The 25,630-nt window shown below is 44.8% G+C and overlaps 1 protein-coding gene across 1 annotated transcript in view; it reads right to left on the bottom strand.

The window, feature by feature from the left end:
- Nucleotides 1-25,630, bottom strand: part of CORO7 (coronin 7) — an 850,148-nt gene that overhangs the window by 714,276 nt on the left and 110,242 nt on the right. Inside the window, exons 3-4 of the mRNA XM_085628451.1 lie at nt 15,399-15,473; nt 4,303-4,373 (exon numbers count right to left, since the gene is read on the bottom strand). Of these exons, the coding sequence (XP_085484577.1) occupies nt 4,303-4,373; nt 15,399-15,473 (146 nt within the window). The remainder of the gene's footprint in view (nt 1-4,302; nt 4,374-15,398; nt 15,474-25,630) is intronic.

Here is a 25,630-nt window from a genome sequence, read left to right as displayed (position 1 = left end):
AAATGATTGTTATATCTGTGACTAAGCATTCTAAAAACCTTTTACCCCATATATATGAAAGCTTCCAGTGTTCTTTGTGGTCAGTCATTTGAACTACACTTTGTGGTCAGTCATTTGAACTACACTAAGTTTCTTTACAATACATAAATACCTAAGATCTGTGTTAGAGTTTATCTGCCAGTCTACCAATGATGTGGAGTGTCTACCCCCACCAAGGCAGCAGAAGAAATTTCACAAGAACAAGAGTGGTGGAGTTTCACCACCACATAGGCTGTATCCACAGTGGAAATGTAAGACAGCAGACGAGAAGAAATATAGGTAGTTAGAAGAGGAAACAGTTGCCAATACCGTTAAATTAAAGTGGTTGGAACACAAGACTGTAAAAGCAACCACTACCCACGGATCACATCTAGCTTCCCCTACCCAAGGTTCCCAAGATTGTTGTAGAACCCTATACACTTAGAGCTAGCTTGTAACATGCAGACACAAATGGGCAGTGCGAAGGCAGCAGCCATGTTGAGTTTTTCAACCATTCAGTGGGAATGAGATCATAGAATGTAGTTATGGGTAAAAAGTCTGAATCTGCGTCTACCCTTACTGAGCAAGGTGCATTGTAACAACTCTTGTATAACTGCAACACAAGTGTAATGAAAATCATTTTTACAAAAAAGGTAAGAGGTCTAAACATATGAAAGATATAGTTTTGAGATACTATGGGTTGACTACGCCAGTATTTTAAACAGTGAACGGGTATCATGAAAGGCTTTGATGAATACAGTATCCAGTTTTTGAATGGATGGATGAAGTGAAAGACGCTAACGGCTTATGAGGGATTTTCAGACATTTTATTAGGGGGGCACCTTTTGGACACTTCTGCCAGAAAGGTTGTAGCAACCTTTGACTGAGATTTAATATATGAACTCCGATCCATATGTATACTCCATCATGTGATCTAGATTTCACTTCTTACATTTTGGGGTTGACTAGCCTCAGATACAGTCTGTTGAGTCACTATGTAGAGCACAATTCATTCCAGAATATGTAGGGCACTTAATAAGCCAGATTGGTGACTCCAAAATGGCAACGCATGATTTTCTCATTCCCTCCTAATTGCGCCTCATCCAGTTAAACTACATGCACACTACTTTCTTCACCCCTAAGAATCTACAGTGAACAACCAATATCCCCTCGTCCACTTGATTCCAACATAACGGCCGCAGCTGGGACCTTTTCCATTAGGGTTGGAGATGCCTTGTCATAGTAAAATACTGGTTTGAATTACTTACCACCCTCACTAAAATACTAGGCAGGCCGGTTATCTCTCTTCCTGTTTTGCCCTTCAGGGTATGCTGGAGGGCTGCTGGTGGTAAAACACCTTGGTTGGCATTGGAACAATGATTGTCAAAAGAGACGTTGTTAGACACTGGAAGTCCATAGGTCCCTTCACCATCGTTAGACAGCAATGGACTGGTGTGGGAAAATAGAGGAGTCCAATTGGAAAGCCAGAGGATGACCACATAAACACTGCATGAGTTAGGGTAGATGGTAGGACCCCTATAATTTGATGAATGGATAATATAACGTGCATGGTGCGATACGCTCTAGGCTGAATGTTTGAGATAGTGATTGCACTGCGTGGCTTAATGTTCTGATGTTAATTAAAAAAACATTATTTGATTAAACTTTTTATTATGGAGTACCACACATCTGTACAAAAAGGTTGTCTCTTTTTATATTTGAATATCAGATACGTACATTTTATCTTTATTTTGTACTATTTAAATTATTTAATGTGTATAAATGTCCGGATTATACTGTAAACAAATTTGCTTATTGTCTAAAACATTCACTTTCAATTCCATATATAAGTTCACATTCGTAATTATAAAGCATATATTTCAGATTTCACTGTACGTTCTACCTATTTGCCTTTGGGAGAGGGGAATGATAGTGTTGTGGCATCACCTCCTATAACAGCACTCAATGTGATTATATTGAGAATTACTTGTGGCAATTAGTACCCACACAATTTGTAGGTCTTGTGCCTTAGGAGCAACTGTGAGAAGGAAGGGGCGTGGAAGTTTGGGCAGGGGGACGGGGAAAAGAAGACAAAAGAAAAGCTGATCAGAGAAGCAAGGTATAGGAGTCGGTGAGGAGGGCAAGCCGCAAGGAGAATGCAAGGGGTTGGGATGTGAGGAGGAAGCAGAAAAGAGGGAGAGAGCACGAAAACACAGAAACAGTCCAGACATAAATGACAGGTCAGGTCCTGCACAGGTTTCCCAGGGCAAATCAGGTATTGGACTGCTGATGTTCGAGTTCAGAGAGGACCTGCCCTGGCAGTTCGGGCTGGACTGTTCCCACTAGAACAGGGTCAAGACTGATTTGCATGTGGCTGGGTCCAAACTGAGGTGGCATCTTGGGCAAAAGAACGATTAAATGGAATGCTACTTCGAGCAATTGCCAGTAGTTAGACTTATTACAAGAATTCTTCCCATCACGTTTTGTGTGTTTTATGTACCGCCTTAAGCGGTAAGGGTATGCCAGATGTGGGTCCTAACCCTACACCCAACTGATAAGCCCCAATCAGGGTGAAATCATTCTTGGGTTGCTTATTTTCTGACTCCGGGAGAACCAGGCCTGGCATTTGGGGCTTGACTGGTCCTATTGGAGTAGGATCAATACTGATTTCCATGTAGCTGGGTCCACACTGAGGTAGCATCATATGCAAAACAATGATGGGTCAGAATGCTACCCAGAGCGACTGTCAGTGGCTAGACTTATTGCAAGCATTCCTCCGATAACCTTGTGCGTGCTCGATGCTACCAGACTATGTACAATCAATCAAGGGCTTTTAAAGTGCGCTACTCACCCATGAGGGTCTCAAGGCGCTGGGGGGAGGTGGGGGGGGGGGGGAATTCAGCTCCGGGTCAGCAGAAAAGCCAGGACTTGAGGCACTTCCTGAAGGTGTGCTGGGTAGGGGAACGTCTGATGTTGACTGGGAGCTCGTTCCAGGCCTTGGCCATGACGTAGGAGAAGGCTCTTCCGACTGCCCTCATTCTGCGGAAGCGGAGGTCACTGCTAGGGCGAGGTCGGCAGAGCGGAGGTTTCTTTTGGGTACGCGGAAAAAGACTTTCGTTGAGCTATTTGGGTCTGATGATGTGACATGTTCCTAACACTTCTGGTATGTATACCATCTTTGGTCACTTTATCTACTTTTAAGGTCCTAGGTTCCAATCTATATATAACTTTTGATCTGAAGGAAGATACCATGCCCGTCACCCTTTTCACCTTCTGTTTCAGTGTAAGAGATCTCTGCCAATATTAGTCAATGTATCAAATAAATTCTGGTAGTGGCATATATACTAATGTAGTTGTGATGGCATCACCACCCAACGTCATATGTTTCATGAAAAGATATCTCCCCTTAGATTCTCTGTTAAGCTGAGTGGCAAAGGCCCACTTCAAAAATATGACAACTTTGCTTTCTTCTAACTGACAGATGGAAGGAAGCACTACCCTACACCTACCCCCCTCAATGAGAATCTCTGCCTTTGGACTAGTGGGTTTTCTGTACGTCTAAGCCAGGTTTCTTATGTTCTCTTATCAAGACTAAGCTTAGCAACCTTTTTGCTGGTGATCAAGTCGCTTGAACTGATTGAGCCCACACTTTTTGTAACTACATCACTGCCATTCTAGAATATTGGCTCATCAGCTACATTCATTATATAGAATCTCACCCTTACTTGTTTACCATGTGTCCACCACCAAGAGAGTTGACTTGCTATGTTCCAACCATCAATAACAATCAGACCTGATCAACACGGGCACTTAATTTTCTCAACTTTACGAGTGGGAATGGGAATTCATTTTATATACCCCACCAACAACCCTTCATGTTTCACAGGTATTGTCCCAACTCAATCTGGCCTGATCTATTTTATTTTAAAACAACCTTCGAGTTATAAGTCACTGTGTTGTAAACAAATACCCTCCACTTAAACAGGTGTATATAAAACAAAAAGTTGTGAAAAAACGAGATAGCAGCTCACGTGGGCTACACCATAGGAGCTTGCTGGTTGGTTCTCACCAGTTGTGCCCACGTTTCTCGTCATTGGTAGCTGAACGGAGACTTTTGCACCCATTTGTTTACATGTGGCACACATGGAACCAACTTGGAGGTTTACATACAAGTAAGGCATCTAGTGTGAGCTCTAAAAGAATCTTGGCACCAGGCTAAAGCTGCATGTTTACAAGAAAGATTATGTTTTCATTTGGGGACTGAAATAGAAGTAGAATACTCACGCTTTCATCTGCTGAACATGTGGCCAACAAGAAGTCATTAAATGGAGAAAAGTCAAAATCAGTAACTAAATCTAGAAAAAAAAGAGTAAAAACATGAGCATTAGAATTCCATCTTTGCTGTTGCTTAAACCAATACAAATTCAGAATTGCAATTTAACAAGGTACAAATCTTTAGTGATATCACGCAGGAGATGTGAAAAAAGGACCCAAGTTCTGCAACCGAGCAGGATCAACATTGTTTTTTTCTCTCCTGTCTAGTAGGAAGCAGAATGGAAGTTACTGGTCTGATAACACAAAGCCATTCAAACAAAACTGTATGTAGCCAATATACCACTTAAGCAGGCTGTCCAAATCCTCTGGCAAGCAACGAACAACTTTAGTTTCTTTTCCATCAGTGGGTGCGGATCAGATCCTAGTTTGCGCTTGTATTTTTAGCAGATTTTTTGGGGGAAGGAGGATAAGTGGAAGTTTTTTTTTCACTGCAGCACAATTTGGTGGTCAACAAGTTCTGAGAGTCACTGGCAACCCCCATAAGATCTCAAACAACAAGGGTCCAACAAAGCCAGCAGCATGACCATAGTATCAAACCTCCACAGCAATTGGCTGCATATTTTACTAGGCTGCTTTCAGGCACCTAGTGTGGGAGAAACGTAGTGGAAGCTCCTAAGGTATAATTTCCCACTTTTTAAATTTATGGTTGAGGTGGGTTTTTCTGTGTTTCAGGGAGTAGGTGAAAACCCGACAAACTTCGATGTTTGTGGGCATTTACCCTTCCCTATGCAGGTATTTACAGCCCTGGAAATGCAAATTTACTTTTGCTGAGTACATCATTTAGTGTGTTTCTGGGTGGAAATTGGGTGGGAACTGGCTCATTTTTAATCGGGGTTTAGGGCAACAGGTTTTTTCATCAGAATTCTTTTTTTCCCCAAAAAGTAATAAAATCAAATGTTCAAGTACATATACATATTTTAATTAGCAGAATTTTCCACTGGTAGAAGTTATGCAAGCAATACTTTAGGCATGTAGATTTTTGGGTGCGCTTTGGTAATTCATTCAAAATAAGTTAGAATTTTGCACCAAACATGGAATTCACCCCCAGGGGAGATTTTCCACGTTTTCCACCTGTTTACTTTTTTTTGCTTCGACACAAAGTTGAGAACATTCTTGAGACGTTACAGATAATCAAAGGGCACTTTTCATCACTATACAAAACATGTTTTACCTTGGGCAGACATTTCTATCAGAGCTTAGTACATTTATCTAATGCTTTAATCGGGCCCTTCTAATTTAGGAATACCTGAAGGGAATTTCCAAAAAGATGTTTAGACAGCAGGAAAAGCTGATGCTTCAATATTACACCTGAACTTTGTGGTTTCAACTTATGAAAAATACCAAATACATTATAGGAGTATACTCAGTGTCAACATTTAATGTTTTAGCATTCAGATTACAAACCTCTTTGTAGTACTTTAACAATTTTGGACATATTCTACACGCAGACTGAACTGCCTCTGTCTCTAAGACAGTTTGGGCATGAATCCTACCTTTTACAAGCCAAGTGACGAATTTGCTCTAAAGTAAATATGGTAGGTTTATTTCCTAAGCATCAATCTCAGATGGATTCATCAAATTAGGAAACGGACTGCCTTATGTAAGTGTACCATACACCTGGTAGTAATTTAGTAATTACCATATTATTTTGTATCTCTGTTAAAATTACAATAAACAGATTTTTTTAAAAAAAATAGGAAATTGACACATTTTCTGCTACCCTTTCATATCTACCATCTATTGTTTTTATTTTACCACAGACTAACAGAATATATATTAGTGGTCAAGATTAAATAACAGGTTTATACCTTTGCCCAATAAACAGCTGGAGGCTCACCTGTTAACTTACACTATCACTGTTTAATGTTTAATGTTAGAACTCTTGTTTTACAGTGCCAGGAAGCTACTAACGGCAGTAGTGCCCGTTAAAATACTGTATTGTATTTTATCATATAGTTTCCTTAAACCTTAATGACTCCACTGATAGCCAAAAACTGTCTGCTTGCAGTATGTTTGAAAATTGGACAAAGTCTAGGTAGTTTCTAAAATTCAGATAAACTAATTCCCTCCAAAACTGATAAATGTAGAATGACTAAGGATATGGTCAAATCATTGATCTGTAAATGTGCCAACGACACACGTAACATACATTACAGGTAGCTTACAATTTTCATTCCAACTCTATGAGCCATGGCAATGAAGAAGAACAATTGTTACTTACCTGTAAACAGGTGGTTCTCCAGTATTGGTGTCTTTCATAGATTCACATGCTTGAATATTCCCCGTCGTCGGAGTGGGAGTCCCACGGTAAATAAAATAGCAATATATATAGCAAAATATACATAAATAATCCCATAATTAGCGTTATACAGGTGTAAAAACACCCATAGTGTACCTATATGAGAAACTCCATAGGGATACAATGGAGAGAGACAAAAGACTTTTGTAGTCTATCTCTGTCATTATGTAAGTCCGAACTCCAGCCAATCAGGCGTCAGCCCCTCTCTAGAACCTTCTCCTCAGAGCTTCTCACCTCAGATTTTGTAGCACAAGAGTGACTGTAGAATGTATGAGGAGAAGAGAGCCTCTGAAGGGAGGAGGGAGGGTCGCATGTGAATCTATGAAAGACACCAATACTGGAGAACCACCTGTTTACAGGTAAGTAACAATTGTTCTTCTCCAGTATTAGGGTGTCTTTCATAGATTCACATGCTTGAATATAGAATAGCTAGCAGTAACAATCACCATTGTTTCCATGCCAAAACAGTTTCAAAAATATAAAGATAATCAATCTTCTTATGCATAAAAACAGTATTGAACAACTGTAACATTGTAAATGCACCATATAAATGGAAACAATATGGAGGTGGGAGGAAGAGGCTCACCTTACTTAAAAAGATTGCGCAGCACTGCCTGTCCCACTGCAGCATCCTCCTCGCTTAAAGTTGCCAAGCAGTAGTGCTTAGTAAACGTGTGTCTGGTCGACCACGTAGCTGCTCTGCAGATGTGTTGCAAAGGTACTCCAGCAAATAAGGCAGTAGATGATGATACTGCCCTAGTGGAGTGTGCCCTCACTGGAGACTGCAGAGGTTTATTTGCCCTTTGGTGGCAGAAGACAATAGCTGACGAGATCCAGCGTGCAATCGTTGGCTTAGTAACCTGACGTCCTTTATGACAGCGTCCATATGCTATAAAAAGTTGATCGGATTTTCGGAACGAAGCTGTCTTACTGATGTAGAACTTTAGACACCGCTTCACGTCCAAAGAATGCAATCTTTGCTCTGCAGGTGTCTGAGGATTGGCAAAAAAGGTCTTTAATATTACTGGCTCATTAATATGAAAGTCAGTAGGCACCTTGGGTAGAAATGATGGATTGGTGCGTAACACTACAGCATCCGGTTTGAACTGCAGGAAAGGAGGTTTGATGGTAAAAGCATGAATGTCACTGACACGACGTGAAGACGTTAGTGCCAGAAGTAGGGCTACTTTCCAAGTTAGATATTTTAGGTCGGCCTTGTGAATGGGCTCGAACGGAGGTCTCATCAATTGCGCTAACACAACGTTGAGATGCCACAACGGAGGAGGACGCCGAACTGGCGGAAATTTTCGGAATAAGCCTTTAAAGAATTGGCGGATTATTCTTGAGGAACAAAGGGAACTTGGTCCATCTTGCCGGAAACGGGAAATTGCTGCTAGAAAAACCCGTAAGGTTGCATGAGACAGTCCAGAACTAGCTAGGTGCAAGAAGAATGGTAGCAATTGCTCTGCCGTGGAATGTATCGGATGGACTCCGTTAGCAGCACACCAGTGGCAGAATCTTTTCCATTTGAACTTGTACGTCCTGACTGTAGAGGGTGCTCTTGCTTGGGCCAAAATATCCCTACAATCCTGCGGGATGTCTAGGTGGGCGAACTCATGGTGTTCAGGTTCCAGGCCGATAAGCTCAGTGAGGAGGGATTTGGATGACAAATTCTCCCTTCGCTCATTGTGAGCAGATCCGTCCGATGTTGCAGGAGGATTGGTTGGCATTGGGACAGCAGGAGCAGTTCTGAGAACCACGCTTGTCGTGGCCAGCGCGGGGCTATTAGAATCAGGTGGCAAGGTTGTCTCCTCATCTTCCAAAGAACCCGAGGTATGAGGGGTATTGGAGGAAAGGCGTACGCAAATAGATTGCACCAGTTTATCAAAAGGGCATTCCCCTGCGACTCCTTGTGGGGATGCCAGCTTGCATAATTCCGGCATTTCCGGTTCTCCGGCGTAGCAAAGAGATCCAGTTGCGGACGACCCCATAGTTGGAATATCCTCTCTAGAATAGGTTGGTGTAACTCCCACTCGTGGGTCGACGAGGAGGACCTGCTCAGGGAATCCGCTAGGACATTGGATACTCCTGGTAGATGTACTGCCGTAATCATGATATGATGACTGAGAGACCAGTCCCAAATTCTTGGAGCTAACCTGGACAGACTTGGGGATTTTGTTCCGCCCTGTTTGTTGACATAGTGCATACAGGTTGTGTTGTCTGTCTGTATTAGCACTGACTCTCCTTGGAGCAAAGGTAGAAATGATTTTAGAGCCAGAAAAATCGCCATCAGCTCCCAACTTGTTGATGTGCCAAGATCTTTGGTGTTTTGACCATCTTCCCTTTACAGAGAGATCCTCCAAATGTGCGCCCCATCCCTCCAATGAGGCGTCTGTCGTGATTGTCCTGTCCGGCGGCACCGACAGAAATGACATGCCTTCCGTCAAGTTGGCTGGAATTGTCCACCATGCGAGTGCTGACCTCATTTGATCTGTGACACATATCATGTCGTGGAAAGATCCCGTTACCTGACGCCACTGAGCATCCAGAGCTTCCTGGATAGGACGTGTCCTCAGCCGGCAATGAGGAATCAAGGCAATGGATGATGACGCCATTCCCAGAAACGATTTTAACAGTCTCACAGAAACTGACTCTTTTGATCTGATCAGAGACACCAGTCGCAGAATCTTTTGTAGACGCTCCTGGGAGAGAAACGCCTTTGCTGATACAGTTTCCAGAGTTGCTCCCAGAAAATCTCTTTGTTGGTACGGATGAAGTTGGGATTTTTCTGCATTTACGGACAGACCTAATGAGCGAAACACGTCCTGGCACAGAAGAGTGTGTTGTCGCAGGTGAGTGCTTGACTGAGATTTCAGGAGAAAATCGTCCAGATATGGAAATATTTGCACTCCCTGGAGTCGCAAAAACGCTATTACTGGAGCTAGTACCTTCGTGAACACTCGAGGGGCCGAGCGCAGGCCAAATGGTAACACTTTGAATTGGTAATCGTGTTGACCCACTCGAAAACGCAGGAACTTCCGATGCCGCTGTAATATAGGGATATGAAAATAGGCATCCTGGAGATCTATCGTTGCCAGAAAATCTTCCTGCAAGAGTAAGCGCAAGATGTCTACTAGCGTCATCATACGGAAGGATTGGCTCTTTATATATTTGTTTAGCGCCCTTAGATCGAGGATGGGCCTCCACTCTCCGTTTTTCTTTGTGATCAGAAAGAACCGGGAATAAAAACCTTTTCCCTTTTGAGACACTGGCACCAATTCTATAGCTCCTTTTTGCCTTAAAAGTCGAACTTGATGCAACAGTTCTTTTATGTGAGCTGGTGGCGGTCCGGAGGGTGGTGTGGGAGGAGGGAATTTGGTGAATTCTAAGGCGTGTCTCTTTTTTACAATGTCCAAAACCCAACGGTCCCTTGAGATGGAGGACCATTTGGAAAAGAACAGAGAGATTCGACCTCCAACCTTGTCCGTCTGGTAAGAGCCACTGTCTCTTTGACGTGGTTCCTCTGTATGAGGATTTTCCTCTATATGACTTGGAGGTTTGCTGTCGTGATGCTTGCTGTTGCTGGCCATAAGAATAACGGTTGGATCCTTGATTGTAAGGTTTGTATTGTTTATTGTCCCTTCGAAAACTTGAGGAGGTGCCGCGTCCGCGTGCACCACGAAAATTGCTCCTTTGAAATTGAAGGTTTCCTAACGATCTAGCTGTCTCAGTATCCTTCTTTATGGACTGTAGAGCTTCATCGACGTGGTTTCCAAATAACGCCTCGCCGTCATACGCCATGTTAAGGATCATGGACTGTACCTCCTGACGAAAGGATGTTGATCTTAACCATCCTTGCCTGCGCAGAACAGCCGCTCCGGCAAGCTGACGGAACCCCATGCAGGCGATGTCTACTGCACAATCGATTATTTCCGCCGATGCCGCTTCTCCCTCTTGGAGCAACTTCATTGCCTCCACCTTAGATGGCTCTGGCAACTCCTGAACCACATCCGAAATATCAGCCCATACTTGTCTGTCATATCGTCCCAAGATGGCCAAGGCATTAGCTGCTCTAACCACAGTAGAGGCCATAGAAGAGAATTTACGCCCTATGGCATCCATCCGACGTCCGTCACGATCCGGAGGTGTGGTGATAGTAGATGCAGGATTTTTCGCCTTACGTTGCGCTGCCTGCGTAACGACTGACTCAGGTTTAGCCTGACCCGTGAGGCATGCTGGGGTTCCGATTGGTGCCTTATATTTCTTTTCTAATCGAGGCACCTGTGCTGGCAAGGTATTCGGTGTCTGCATTAATTTCTTGCCTTCTTCCCAAATAAACTCCACAATGGGAATAGCATGCGTCTGTTTATAAGGTTGATTCTTGAAATCATAAAGGAAGCAATCTTCCTCTCTGCGCTCCGTTGTTAGTTTAAAACGGTGTGCCGCCCTTTCCATCAGTTGGTGAAAATTGGCTATGTCCACTGGAGGTGAATCCCCTGTTACTATCTGTGAGGGGGATGGTGTTTGTGCCTGGTAATTGTCCCACTCCGCCATATCATCGTCATTGTCATCCACATCCCCATCATCATCTGGGATTTCACCCTCTTCTGTGTCCTGAGGGACTTCCTCTACAGGCTCATAGTGAGGCAACAACCTTTCTGGAACCTGTCTTGGAGGTGCAGACGGTATCTGAGGAACAGGATTTACAATAGGTACCGGTTGTATATTTGCCGGAATCACCGGGGCTGACGGAACCTCTGAACGTTGAGGGGATAGAGGGAACCGTTGGTTGTAGTCGTCCAACATGCGTTGGAGATTAGTTATGAGCGACAAAGGAAGAGTCGCCGTTTTATGCTTCGCAGGGACCTGCTGTATGTAAACTGGATCTTCATCCTCACTGCTGACATCCTGGCATTTAATAACTAAGTCGGACGGGCTTTGTGCCGTTCCAAAAGACTCCGGTAACCCCTCGGACTCCTGATCAGTATCCGTAGCGAATAATGGTGAGGGAGGCTGTGCATCTCCCACAGGAATATTGTCTTCCTGGCTATCCAGGCCAACACTAGGAGGTAATGGTGTCCAAGAAACCCCAGTTAAAGATGAAACCGACGCTGAAGTTAGCGGAGGTAGTTGTTCCCTCTTTGTCTTCTGGGCAGACGAAACGCTGCTTACTCTTATCTTTACAAATGTCCCTGCCGTCGATTGCTGCATGGTATGTTCTGCAGACGCCTTTGGAGAGGCCCTCGTCGACGGAGCCGTCGTCGACGGAATGATGGTCGACGGAACCATCGTCGACAGAATTTGTGGCAACAAACTCGATGTCGACGGAGCCGCCGTCGACGGAGCCGCCGTCGACGGGGCCGCCGTCGACGGAGCAGCCGTCGACGGGGCCGCTGCCGACGGAGCCGTCGTCGAGGCTTTCGTCGACGGAACCACCGTCGACAGTGTCGTCGGCGGGATCTTCTTTTTCTTCGTCGACGGAGTGGGCGCCGACGAGCTCGACGACGTCTTCGTCGACGACACAATCTTCGTCGACGGAACCTTTACCTTCTTCGTCGACGATGAAGTAATGGGCAAAATAGAAGTCACCGCCCTCGTGGTACTGATGGTAATCGTCGACGAGGATAACGTCGACAGAACGCTCGTCGACGACGAAGCAGCTGATGTCGTCGTCAGAGTCACCGTCGACGAGCTAGAAACAGCAGATCTCGTCGTCGGCAGTATCGTCGACGAGGCGGACAATCTTTTCCCTGAGGAGTGGGAAGTAGACGCCTCAGCAGCCTGAGAACAGTGTCCCTTAGGCGACAAAGCAGTAGGTGAGACAGCAGAAGTGGCAGCTGTCAGAGTCAAAGATAGTTTCTTTTTCTTGAGGAAAGGAGATGGTAACTCCTGCACACTACTGCGCTTAGAGGCTGGTTGAGAACGGCCAGAAAGAAGACTTTCAACATCAGAGAGTGGGTTATCCTTATCCTTCAGTCTCTGTAGCCATAATAACAGGCGGCCTTCTCTGTCCTTTAAAGTTTTTGTAGAAAAGGTTCTACAAAATTTACATTTTGCCACTTCATGGTCTGGGTATAAACAGTAAATACACTTACTGTGTGGGTCCTCAGAAAATAAACACAGCTTTCCACACGAAGAACATGGTCTAAACAAAGATTTCTTACTAGAAGACATCCTGACTGACAAAAACTGAGCAGAGCTCAGGGAGACTCCCTGTCACACGACGTGCGGTAGAAAATCTGAGGTGAGAAGCTCTGAGGAGAAGGTTCTAGAGAGGGGCTGACGCCTGATTGGCTGGAGTTCGGACTTACATAATGACAGAGATAGACTACAAAAGTCTTTTGTCTCTCTCCATTGTATCCCTATGGAGTTTCTCATATAGGTACACTATGGGTGTTTTTACACCTGTATAACGCTAATTATGTGATTATTTATGTATATTTTGCTATATATATTGCTATTTTATTTACCGTGGGACTCCCACTCCGACGACGGGGAATATTCAAGCATGTGAATCTATGAAAGACACCCTAATACTGGAGAATAATTATACCATAGTCAGATGTTTGAAGAAAAGGAAAATAACTAGTTAAATCCAATGTGTGTGTCCATTGCACATGGTATTCAAGTTGGAAGCACAACTACCTTCAAAATGTAGGAATTACATTCATTAACATGTAACTGAATAGTTCACCAAGCTAGCAAACAACCTCAGTTAAGGAACAAATACCAGCAGCAACATTTTTATAAGTAAGGCAAGGAGGCATCGGGGAAAAAGAGATCTATGCACATCATCATATGATATTCTTTCTACTTGTGCAATCCTTAACACCATTTGCAAAGGCTCCATCGCAAGGGCAAACAGGAGCCATGAAAGGGAGAAGCCTGGTCATTGGTGCTTCTTTCCAGATCAATAAAGGGGCAGAACTTCGTTTTTGTTAACCACTGGTTGGAGTTACTATAAAGAACCTTCATCATCTTAACGGAGATCTCCAGATCCAATGGAAGCTAATGTACTACATAAACTTCTAGAGGAGATCACTTTTAAAAGACAGCAACATCCTTCTGTTCCCAGATCTTAGATATAAGACTGTGGTAAGAAAAAAGGGTTACAGTGACGACGACCTTGCAGCTGGATTTCAAAGTCTAAATGTCAATTTGGTAATCAACGGTTGCAGTGTAAAAGCAATGTCTACAAGCTGACATATGTTGAGGCAGAAACACTATATGGAGATAAAGTAAGAGTGGAGTGTACCCAAGTTAAAGCAGTTTTCTACTTAAGAAAACAGAATCTCCCCTCGCTTGGTAGTGACTTGATAGTGTGTTGTCTCCCTGGCCCCATCTACTGACCAATCTTTGTTCATCAATAGATGGCAATATCAGTGTGTTTCCTACGACAAGCACAAACTGAAGGGATCATTGAACTGAGCACTGCCAGTAGGCTCAGTCTGACTGTGGGTTTGATTATACCAACCTCCACAGGGATACAATACGGAGGGCGCCAATACGTTTCTGCTCACCATTTGTGACTCATAAGTGTTGATAGAAACCCATAAGAAAAAAAATTAACTAGAGGAGGTATAGGTGGTGTAAAAGCCACAGTAGTGTCTGAGGGTAATCAGGTTCTTTTGTGCAGCCAAAGGCAAAAAATTAGGTAGGCTGGTCAGCTATTGCATACTCTCTACTTTTATGTGTACGTGGTGCAAATGTTGGGTGTTCTACCTGGACGAGTGGAAAGGGGCTATATGTCCCTGTAAGATATTTAGCAAGGGAGAGCAATGTGGAACAGAGTGGTCCATTATATATTAAGTATGGAAAATTAGGTTCAAAAGCACAGGTGCACCACACTTCAAGAGAAAAGGGGTGGAAGGGAAGGAAATAATGTAATTCATTCCCAACGTGAGTATAATTTTGAAAAAGTCATTTTTTATTTACAACACTTATAATTCATCTCTTTCTTTTTTCTTGAAGTGTGGTGCACCTGTGCTTTTGAACTAAGTTTGTTAGGTCCGTTTGGACTGGCATTGTTTCAGTGGGTGCGAATCAGTGTGCACACTTAACCCTAGCAAAAATATAGGGATTGATATATAGAAGGGATAGCAGCCTAGGTGCTGGCACAAAGAGGGTTCCACTGATTTGGTATGACTCATACCTCATTTGTTTAACTTATGGAAAATTAGGATCGACAGATAAGGGCCTGGAGAGTAACTTTCGGCTCTGTGAACAAGGGCCGAGGACTATGGGATCGGAGGGTTCGCTTTCATAACAGTTATTTGAAATCTGCAACTGTGAAGGAAGGCGGCTTTCACATCATGAACCGCGATAAGTAGCCGAGTGCTACAATCACATCCCTTACAAGATAGCATGGATTGCTGAGAACATTAACCATAGGATACTCTGAACTGTGGAGGAGGCCAAAGTTTTTCTGGCTCGTAAGACACCATAGAAGAGCATGCCGTGGGCTTCAGGTAAGGATTGTGGGATCCTGTGCCATATTTACCACAGGATAACATAAACCATAAAAATTAGCTGAGACTCTCTGTCTCTTCTCTGTTATGAGACTGCAGAGTCTGCAGAAGAAGAGGCCTGTTGCTGTGGAGCATCCACCAAAGGGAGAACATAGACTCTGTCCTTGAGCAGCTCATTGGTGAGAACAGGGAAAAGGTCAGGTTAGAGGTTAATACCCAATCAGAACGCCTTAAGAAGAATACTCTCCTGTGCTAAATGGCACTGTAGGCACAGTTACCTGAATGGCAGCTGAACTGTGAAATGCTTTGTCCATGTCCATTCCCGGCCTCCACAGGCACAAGTCCAAGCACACCTGCAAAAAAGAAGAGAAAAGTGAACTCTATGGCGATATTATTGAAGTGATTATCATGCAGTATACATCTGAAGCAGTGAGTCTGCAAATACTACAAACAGTGTATAAAAAAGGACCAGTAAATTTAATGTCATGCATTGTGTCTCATATATTAAAGTATGCTCAAGGAACATAAATAAAACAGCGCACCAGACTTTGTGAATCTAGGATCGAGCCAACAGCGACAGCAGCTGAATCCTTGTAAAGAGCATTTTTTGGGGATTGTTACACTTTCTAATAAATGGATCAGCCAGAATATCCAACATAGGCCTTGCCATGTCAGTCAGTGTCAGGTTAAGAGTATGTTGGGACACAGATATTTGACCTGTATGATTCTTTTTTCTTTTATTTACGCATCCTTGGAAAAATGGAGGGTTACGTTTTTGAAAACCTGCGCATTGGCAGTACAAAATATCATGACCAGAAAACAATTCTCCACGTTCAACCAATCTTTATAGTCTGAAGAAGATAGGGGGACTCCACAACAAATAGTGTACCTCCAGGAATTGGCACATCTACCTTGCCTTATGAAAGAAAATAGGGTGCTCCTGAATAAACAGATATAAAACAAGTTCTGCAGAATATGAAAAGTGTTTTAAAAGCTGGCTGCTAGTGCCGCCTCCCAGAAAAACTTTAATGATTGTCAACAAGATGATAGACCAGTTGCTCAGTTAAAGTCAATATCTAAGCTCTTAAAGGGAGAATGAATGAATAACTTATTGTGCGATTACTAAAAAATCACTAGAACATACAAATGATAAAAGCATGTGCAACCATAATTTAGCATTTGCATACTATGATGGTTATCGACCCTCAAGAGAAAACCAAGCTAAAAATTAGATGAGAAGCTAAGCTGCAGGATTAAAAGGTTTCTCAGCTGTCATCATGATCTTGGCGAATCTGCAATTCAGTTGAGTATTTGCACAATTAAGGTGAGCAATTAATGCCTGGTGACAAATATTTTAAGTCCATGGCTTAAAATCAAGGTTCAAGATAAAGTTGTGCTGCCTGATCTAAGAGAGGACAGTTGTAGAGACAGTGCAAAGTGGACTCCTCAAGATGCCCACATATCCTGCAACTTCCACCTTTAACACAAGGCATCCATGTTGGAGGTTGATCCTTGCACAGGAAAATTCTGAAGCGGTGATGCAGGAATCTTAATTTCATCGTTAGTAAGATTGGCTGTCTGTTGTGTTGCTCTTTTATAGACCTGTACACATTTATTACTGACTGAGTGTAGGACAGTTTTCAGATTGTGTTTTTGTTTTGCTCCTTTGAGATTGATATTGCTGTTTTATTGGCTATTCTTTTGAAGAGAGTGTGCTTATTGTAGATGAGCAAACGTCTTGTAGGTGCAAAGTTTTGAAACAAATGTGTAAAAGGGCAAGACACAGACTGTATGGCACTGAAGGCTTAGAATTGATGTCCTGCCAAATGTAGCTCAGTGAGTGTTTGTGTTTAGACTTTATTTTATGCATCAACCTGGCATTGGACAACAGCTGCTCTATCTTCAAATTGCACATGGAGTATTTACGCCTGAATTCTGACTGGACAGAGTTTGCTGAAAGATAGAATACACTCCTGTGGATTTTACAAATAAATGCATTATTGGTGGAGGCTGGTAATTCCAGGAATTGCTAAGTCGGATGCTAGAGTTAGTAGAATTTTGCTCTTCATGACCTTCCAGTGGTGGTTCACAAGTTGGGCATTGTGTTTTTAATAGTAATTACTTAAAGGCCTGGTCCAAAGAACTAGCCTTATGTCCTAAATTGAGAGTATGGGTTTTAAATGTATTTATATTCTTGGAGCGTGGTTTGAAAAGATGGCAAACTTCAGATAATTAATCTGCACTCCAAAGCTCCCTGTCAAAATACTGCAGAATCCAAAGTAAATTGGTGAAAATACCAAGGGACAAAATCACCCTGTTGTTCTGACGTGGAGGCTTCTCCGGATTGCTTCTCTGCCGGACCTGGATGGCTTCGATAGTGGAGGTGTCCCGGATGAGGCCGAGAGAGAGGAGTGGCCTGGTGAGACCTGGTGGGGTTGAGTACAGCGGGCTCTGCAGCAGTGCTGGGCCGCCTGACCTGGAGGGTGGCCTCCTGTCCTGTGCCCGCACCCTATGCCTGGAGGTGCTGACCAGGAATAGAGTGCAACCCTGGTCACCGTTTGCGAATGGCCGGCCTGCAGCAGCCTACATGGGAATGGGACTGCTGGACTCGGACTGTCAACCTGGGCACCCCTGTGGAGTGCGCGGACGACATGCTGATTTATTTATTTAATGTTATTTCATATAGTGCAAACTTTACCCAAAGGTGTCAGAGCGCTTTACAATAGAACCAGGTAAGTTACACAAGGTACTCACAAGGGAATTTACACATTAACAAGAAAGAGATACAAATATGATAACTGAAAATAAAAGGTTGCAAAATTAGGGGGGAAAAAGGTACAGAATACATATTAACAAAATTGAACTCACGTGAGTGCCAAACAGCCATGAATTGGGAGGAAAAGAGTTTTAAGATTTGTTTTAAAAGTCCGGAAAGAAGCGGTGGTTCGGAGAGCTGGCGGTAGTAAGTTCCAACTTCTAGACGCATTACTCGAGAATGATTGATCCATAAATATTTCCTTTTTGAAAGTAGGAGGTTCAAGCAGTACGTTTTCAGCATTGATGAAAGTCTGGTCCCGCCTGATATTTTGAGTTTATTCGCCATATAGCGAGGGGTGGAAGTGTGGAAGGCTTTGTGGGTGATACAGGCAGTCTTGTAAATTGACCTAGCATCGATGGGAAGCCAACGAAGAGAAAAAAGTGTGGGTGTTATGAGATCATTCCTTTTGGCCCCAAATACAAAACGTGCCGCTGAGTGGAGAATGACTTTTAGAGGGGAAAGGTGGGTTTTGGGAAAGCCAGCAAGAAGGGAGTTGCAGTAGTCCAATCTGGAGAGAACCAGAGATTGGACCAAAGTTTTTAGGTCTTGCTCAAGAAAGAAACACGAACCCCCTTAGAGAAGGCACAATTGGTGGGGGCGGGTGAGGGGGGGTGGTTCTGTGACTTTTGATTGCCTCTGTGGCCGGCCATGAGGAGGAGTCCAGTGGACTAGGAAAACGATCCTCCCCCTGTTGTTTGCGTGTGCCTCGGGTCTGCCTAGAGCGGTCTCTGGAGGGCACTGTGACCCCGGGTCACCTATAGGACCTCACACAGTAGGACTGTGCCATTGAATAGGCAGAGATGGAGGGGTTTTGCAGTACAGGAATAGCGCCCGTGCTCTCTGCCCCCGCCCATGGGCTGAACCTTAAAAATGTACGCTGCACCTTTGGGGACTTGGAAGCACTCTGCCTGAAGCTTGGAGTGACACCTCCCCCTGTCAGCTGGAGTTCAGGAGCCTGTGGGACACTTCACCCCTGGATTGGGACTGCTGGTGAAGAGCACAGGGCCTGAGCAGGGGCGGAAACGCTAAGGTCACAACAAAAGAGGCACTGACCTGTTGTGACGGTCAGTATGTGGTCATTTCCCATCCATTCCACATGGGTAAAGAAAAGGCAACAGGCTCCTCCCAGCATATGAAAATTAAGCAATATTACGGGGACCCTTGTGGGGAGGCAGGCAAAATGCACAGAGAGGAGCAAGCAAAAGGCCGGAGAGGAACACCCTCCTCAGATGCACAAATACTAGTGGCTATTGAGAAGTCACATCTGTTTCTGGAAAACAAAACTGACACGGCTTCAGCTGAGGTCAACCTCCAGCGCGTGCACCTACTTAAGGTGAATGGCAGGTATTAGGCCATGGAAAAGACAGTGGGGGGCCCTTCAGACCGACGTGATTGAGCTTAAGTCCAAGTTCTTTCCTTCAGAGTTAACACACCATCTGGAAACCAGGGTTGAAGATGCTGAAGGGTGTGCACGCAGGTACAACATAAGATTTGTGGGGTTCCCAGAGAAAGTTGAAGGTGTGCCACTGGAAAGGTTCCTGGAACAGTGGATAAAGGAGGCCCTGCACCCAGAAGGCCTCTCTGGAGTTTTTGCTGTGGAGCGCACCCACAAGGCTCTGGCACTGACACCCCCGTCGGGGGGACCACCACAGGCCAACATAACCAAAATCCTGAACTATAAAGACAGAGATATTGTACTGCAGCAAGCCCACAAATTGGGTGACGGCAAGTTTGAAAACCATGTGGTTTGCATTTTTCCTGACCATATGCAAAAAGTAGAAAAAAATGAGAAAATCATTTGACGCAGTGAAACAATTTGAGAACAATGGTTTTGCAATACATGCTATTGTTTACGGCCAAACTGCGGGTGAAGCATGGCAAGCATTCACACCTCTTTGTGGACCATGAGGAGGTATGGCATTGGTTTCATATGGAGGTGCTTGGGGTAGCGCTCCAACTGGATCCCAGGCCTAGACGAGGTGAGAGCAGGGGACAGCAGCAACCCAGCTTAGGGGAGCCTGCCACACTGAGGATCAGGGTGCAGGAGGATAGCACACTGGGGCTTGCACCCCAGAGACACAGAGGACTGGAGGCCCCGCCGGAGAGGAGAACACGGACTTGAATTGTCTGATGCCAGTGCTCGGGTCTCCGACGGACACCACCACAACCACCTTGCTGGATGCAGGGGGATCAATGGATGGCTAATTAACTCCAAACTCGTTAGTACACGCAGTAGGTTTGCTTATATTGTTACATAAGGGTGTAAAAAACAAGGGCACTTTTAATAGTTAGTCTGAATGTGGAATATCACCTTGCATAATTGGGGAGGGCAGGAAGCTGATAATCTTCAACTGCAGGTACATTTACCCTTTACTCCCCCCCTTTATTTTTCTTTATTTCTTATGCTCCTCTTCTTCGTTCTCTATTCTTCTCTTGTCTATTTTCTTCTAGGACCAATGGGGGTGACACTCACCAATGGGGTTTGCCTGGCTGGTGCTCTGCACGGTGGGCGCCATGGGCGAGTCGGACTCTCCTGTATTGAGAGACCATTAAATACAAGACTGATTTTGTGTTCATTTCCAACTTGTTTTAGAACTTTACAGACCATCTGGTTTGCATTTTTCTCTTTCATTATAAAGTCATTTGCGTCCAGTGCTGGCCAAATGTGGGGAAACATACCTCCCTGTTCCGATATGCTTTCCCAGAGGTTGGTGGGAGGGACAAGGTTAACAAGGTCAATGTTTTTTTTCTCCTTCGTGAAGTGGTGATGGGTAATGGTTGCTGAAAAGCCACCATGAGAAGAAATGAGGGTGGGAGGTCTCAGGATGAAATTTCTCCCCTGCTAGGTCGATCTGTTGGTATTGATCCCAAAGCATGGCAGGCAGTTACAGGTTTGTATCGTGGAACATCAGAGAACTTAATACCCCTGTGAAGAGGTATAGAACATACTCCTAACTCGGATGACAGACCATACATGTCTCATTCCTCCAGGAAATTCATCTGAGTGATGCTTAGGTGGAAAAGCTACGTAGGATGAGGCAGGGCCAGCTATAGTCCTCTACCCAGTCTTCATAAGCCAGAGGGTATTGATGTGGATCAAACACCCCATACTCCTGTGCAGACGTTATGGGTCGCTATATATTAATATATGGGCGGTTGGATGGGGCGGAGGTCTGCATCCTTAACATTTATGCCCCGAACACTGACAAGGAGACCTTTTTCCCATATTGTTATTGTTAATTCAATCTTGTATAGCGCATATATACCGGCAGGTCTCATAGCGCTCAGACAGAGGAAAAAACAAGACAACGGAAACAGGCTGGGTCCTTGGATGCTAAAAGATTTCACACCAGATCAAACGCTTCTCTGAAAAGGAGGGTTTTAAGTTTTCCACGGAAGGGAAGAAGTCTAGATTCCTTCCGTAGCTCTCCAGGCAACTGATTCCAAAGTTGAGGCAGGAGGATCGAAAAGGCTCTGCCTCCTTTAGATGCGAGGTTAAAACGAGGACATATTAGTCTACTGGCTTCTGCTGAGCGCAGCACCCGTCGAGGCACATATTTGATTACACGTTCTTTTATGTACTCAGGGGCATGTCCATAGAGGGCTTTGTGTGTGATACACAGACCCTTGAACTTGGCTCTTTGCCTAATGGGTAACCAGTGCAATTCACTCAGCAGAGGGGTAGCATGAGCTATTCTAGGTAATCTAAAAATGAGCCTGGCTGCATCGTTCAAAACTATCTGCAGTTTATTTGTCAACTTCTGAGGTAACCCAACATATAGTGCATTTCCATAGTCAAGTCTGGAGACTATCGTAGCAGCTACTATTGTCTTCATGGTCGAGACCGACAGGAGGGGAACAAGTTTCCTCAGCTGTCGCAGCAGACCGACACAAGTACCGACCACCGCGTTAACCTGGTTAGTCATAGAAAGCTTAGAGTCGATCTTTATACCCAGGCTTTTCACTACAGGTGCTGGCATGGGGGGGGGGGGGGGGGGTCCTAACTCCTGAGGCCAAAAAAGATCATTCCAGGGGTTACCTTTAGTTGAAATGGCAAGGACCTCCATTTTATCAGGATTGATCTTTAAAGAGTTAGCCGCCATCCAGCCTACCGTGAACCTGAGTATGCTCTGAGCAGACTGTCGAGCAAGGGTCGAGTTCTCAATCCTTAGGATAAGCTGAGTGTCATCCGCATAGTTGAACACTCTGCAGTCCATTTTGGCTAGCGCGGTCACCAGGGGCTGCAGGTATATATTAAAGAGAAGGGGGGATAGTGCGGATCCTTGAGGGACCCCGCAAGATATGTTGCCCTTGTCTGATACCTGCTCGGCCAATTGGACCCTCTGCGTTCGTCCTGATAGAAAGGATTCTAGCCATTTATGGACCTGTCCTTGAATGCCCAGGTCTGCCAGACGAGAGAGTAGTTTTTGGTGGCAGACAGTGTCGAACGCCGCTGACAGATCTAATAAAATCAGGGCGTTCGATTCTTTAATATCGGCTTTTCGTCTGAGCTCATCCACGACCGACAGCATAACCAACTCAGTACTATGGTGGGCTCTGAAGCCTGCCTGGTGGACCTGGAGAATCTCATGCTTTTCCAGAAATGCTGAAAGAGTTATCAGAACATGTTTCTCTAAGACCTTCGCCAGAAAGGGAAGCTGAGAGATAGGCCTATAGTTCTTAAGTATGGTCCTGTCAGCACCTGTTTTTTTTTTAGAAGTGGAATAACTCTGGCCTCCTTCATATTAGCAGGGACCTGACCTATTGTCAGGGATTTGTTCAGGAGCATAAGAATCTGATTCTCTAACGCAGGAAATGCCATTCTAAAGATCCGAGGAGGACAAGGGTCAATAGGGGAGCCAGACTTGGTCCCGTAGGCTAGAAGAGAAAGAGTACTTGCTTCCAAGAGCGGAGAGCTGGAGATGGAATTGCCCTTAAGAGGAGAGGAAGTAGGTGGTTCCGAGGTGCCTGTAGTGATCCGAATGTCTTTAATCTCTAGAAGGATGCCGGCTACTTTCTGCAGAAAGAAGACCTGAAGAGCGTTGCAGTCAAAAGGTGTGGCTGCAGGATTGATGTCAGGCTTTTTGCTAAGTTCTTTCAGAATCTTAAAGGTCTCTTTTTGGATGTTCGGTGCGCTGGCAATACGCTCCGCACAGTATTCGGCTTTCCTGGATGTAATGGCCTTTTTGTACAATGTAAGGAGGGATTTATAGGTAGTTAACTCGGCTGGGTCATAGACTTTCCGCCAACGTCTTTCAGCTTGACGGAGGCTTTGTTTCCTTTCCCTCAAAGATTCATTGAACCAGGGGGCCCCCTTCTGTTTGTGTCGAATACTTTCTGCACGCTCTGGAGCCACTTAATCAATAGCAGCCTGTAAGGTGTTAGTCAGGGTAATGCTTTCTAGATCAATGTTGCCTGTGTCGAGAATGGGAAGAGATGGCCTCTGTAATATCGCCCCTAAAGTCTCGGCCTGGATTTTATTCCAGCTCCGTACCTTCCTCCATTTGAGAGGAGCTAGTGGAGGAGGGCCATACACGGGCGCCCAGCACGAGATTAGGAAGTGATCTGACCATGCGCAGGGTTTGATGTCCCATATATATTTGATATATCATGGACTTACTTGTATCTTACTTGGATATACCGCTTATATGGGGGGGTGACTATAACGCTGCAGTAGATGTGACTCTTGATAGCCTCCCACCACGCCTCTCTGCTAAGCCTAAAATGACGTGAGCACTAGGGTAAATGATGTATAGACTGAACTGTGCTTATATCTGGCGCGAGCTGCACCGAACACTCAGGAATATTCTAGTTACTCGGCAACTCACAGCGGGCACAGGAGATTACATAATTTACTGGTAACAAGGCCTCTGGTTCAGAAAATAGAATAAGCCAAATATCAATACCGGTTCCTTTCGGACCACATCTCGCTGATAGTTGAGTACCATCGAGCTCCTCCCCGACATTCAGTTCCGTTGTGGAGGCTCTGCCCGGAGGCCTTCAGTAATATAATCTTCCGTGCTGAAATTGTAGAAGCGATAACAATATATCTTGATAACAACTGGGGCTCTACCTCCAAAGCAAATGAATGGGAAGCTTTCAAAACCATGTTACGAATAAGGTTGGGCGGAACTGGCGGAGTTACATAAATACTCCACAAGATTCCGCAGAGTTCTGCGCGCAGTGGGATTTCGGCACGTCGCACTGCTCGCGCAGATTGTAGCACCGAACTGCACTACACATTGGGCCAGAGGGCGCGGCTTCCTTTTGTTGCTCGAGTAGATTTTCTACTCAAGTGGCAGCATTCTCAAAGTGAACGGTAGTGACCAGCCATGACCACCTGTGTTGAGAAATCACGCCAAGACTTGTCCAAGTGCTCCATTTTTCTCACTTGCACTCATCAACTTACCGTTGGCGAGCTGTGCATGAGAAAAACTTCCACCACGTGGCCGCTCGCAGAGTTTTTTCTGAACTCCGCGCTGAAGCAAAACTAAACGAATTCCACGCACGGAGCGGAGTTTACAGCGCACCCCTAGATAAATGATGAATGCCTGAGGAAAATGGTTGGAATCCGTACGAACTTAAGCTTGGTAAGCTCAGATGCTATGCATCGCTCTTAATTGTTAGATGCTGAGAAAACTCTGCAGAAGGTGTGGGACGATTTGGACAGGCTCATGCTTCGGGAATATAGGAAATTACTCCACAGGGAGGGTGACAAGTAGAGGGAACCACTTGCTTGGTTATTCCACAGGGAAGCACCACATACATCGGTCCTGTCTGTTCAGAAGGTGGATTGTACAGAGGTGTCAAATAAGGCAGGAATTATGGAGGCCTCTCTGGGCTTCCTGGGGGACAAGTATAGGTATCCGGCGGTGGGGCTGTGGCTCCCCTGAGTGATTACTTGGAGGGGTAGGGGGGTTTCGTTGTCATCCCTTATGGAGGAGAAGGAACAGCTAGAGGGCTTTGAGGCAGAAATAATTGGACCAGAACTGAAGGTGACACTTAAGGGAATGCGGCAGAATAAGACTCCAAGGATTGGATGGGTTCCCCCCCCCCAGAGTTTTACCAGACATTTTCCCAGCGCCTGATAGATAGACTATTAGAGGTTTATAAGGAGGCAGGGCAGTTGGCGAGACTTCCTGAATCAATGTGTGAGGCCGTTATCGTGATATTTCCTAAACCAGATAGACCAACAGATGAGATGGGCTCCTATAGACCCCTCTCCATGATAAATACAGATGCCAAGTTGCCAAGGTATTGGTGAATAGGCTCAAGACAGAAGTGGGGTCCATGATAGACGAAGATCAGTGCTGTTTTAAGCCTGGCTGTAGCACTGATGAGCCTACAAGGACCAACACATGTTCTACTCTTAAAGAGAGACACTGACATGGAAGGTGCCCTGATAGCACTTGTAAAAAAAAAAAGCTTTTGACACCTTCAGGTGATCGTATATGCTCCAGGTATTATAAGTAATGGGCGTTGGGAAGCATTTCTGGGTTTGGGTAAAGAATCTATAAATGGAACCGGTGGCCTGGGTACGTATGGGTGGAGTGGTGTCTGGTAGGTGGAAGGTCGAGAGAGGTACCAGACAAAGATGCCCCCTGTCCCCGCTCATGTTCAGTCGGGCTCTGGAACCGTTAGCAATTTGTCCCCGCAAAGTACTGTGCGGCTGGGGAGTCAAAGTGGGTAATG

The sequence above is a fragment of the Triturus cristatus genome, chromosome 10 (genome assembly GCF_964204655.1).
Source record: "Triturus cristatus chromosome 10, aTriCri1.1, whole genome shotgun sequence".
NCBI classification, from domain to species: domain Eukaryota; kingdom Metazoa; phylum Chordata; class Amphibia; order Caudata; family Salamandridae; genus Triturus; species Triturus cristatus.
The sequence above is the reverse complement of the archived record's forward strand: the minus strand, read 5'-3'. Positions and strand labels throughout refer to the sequence as shown.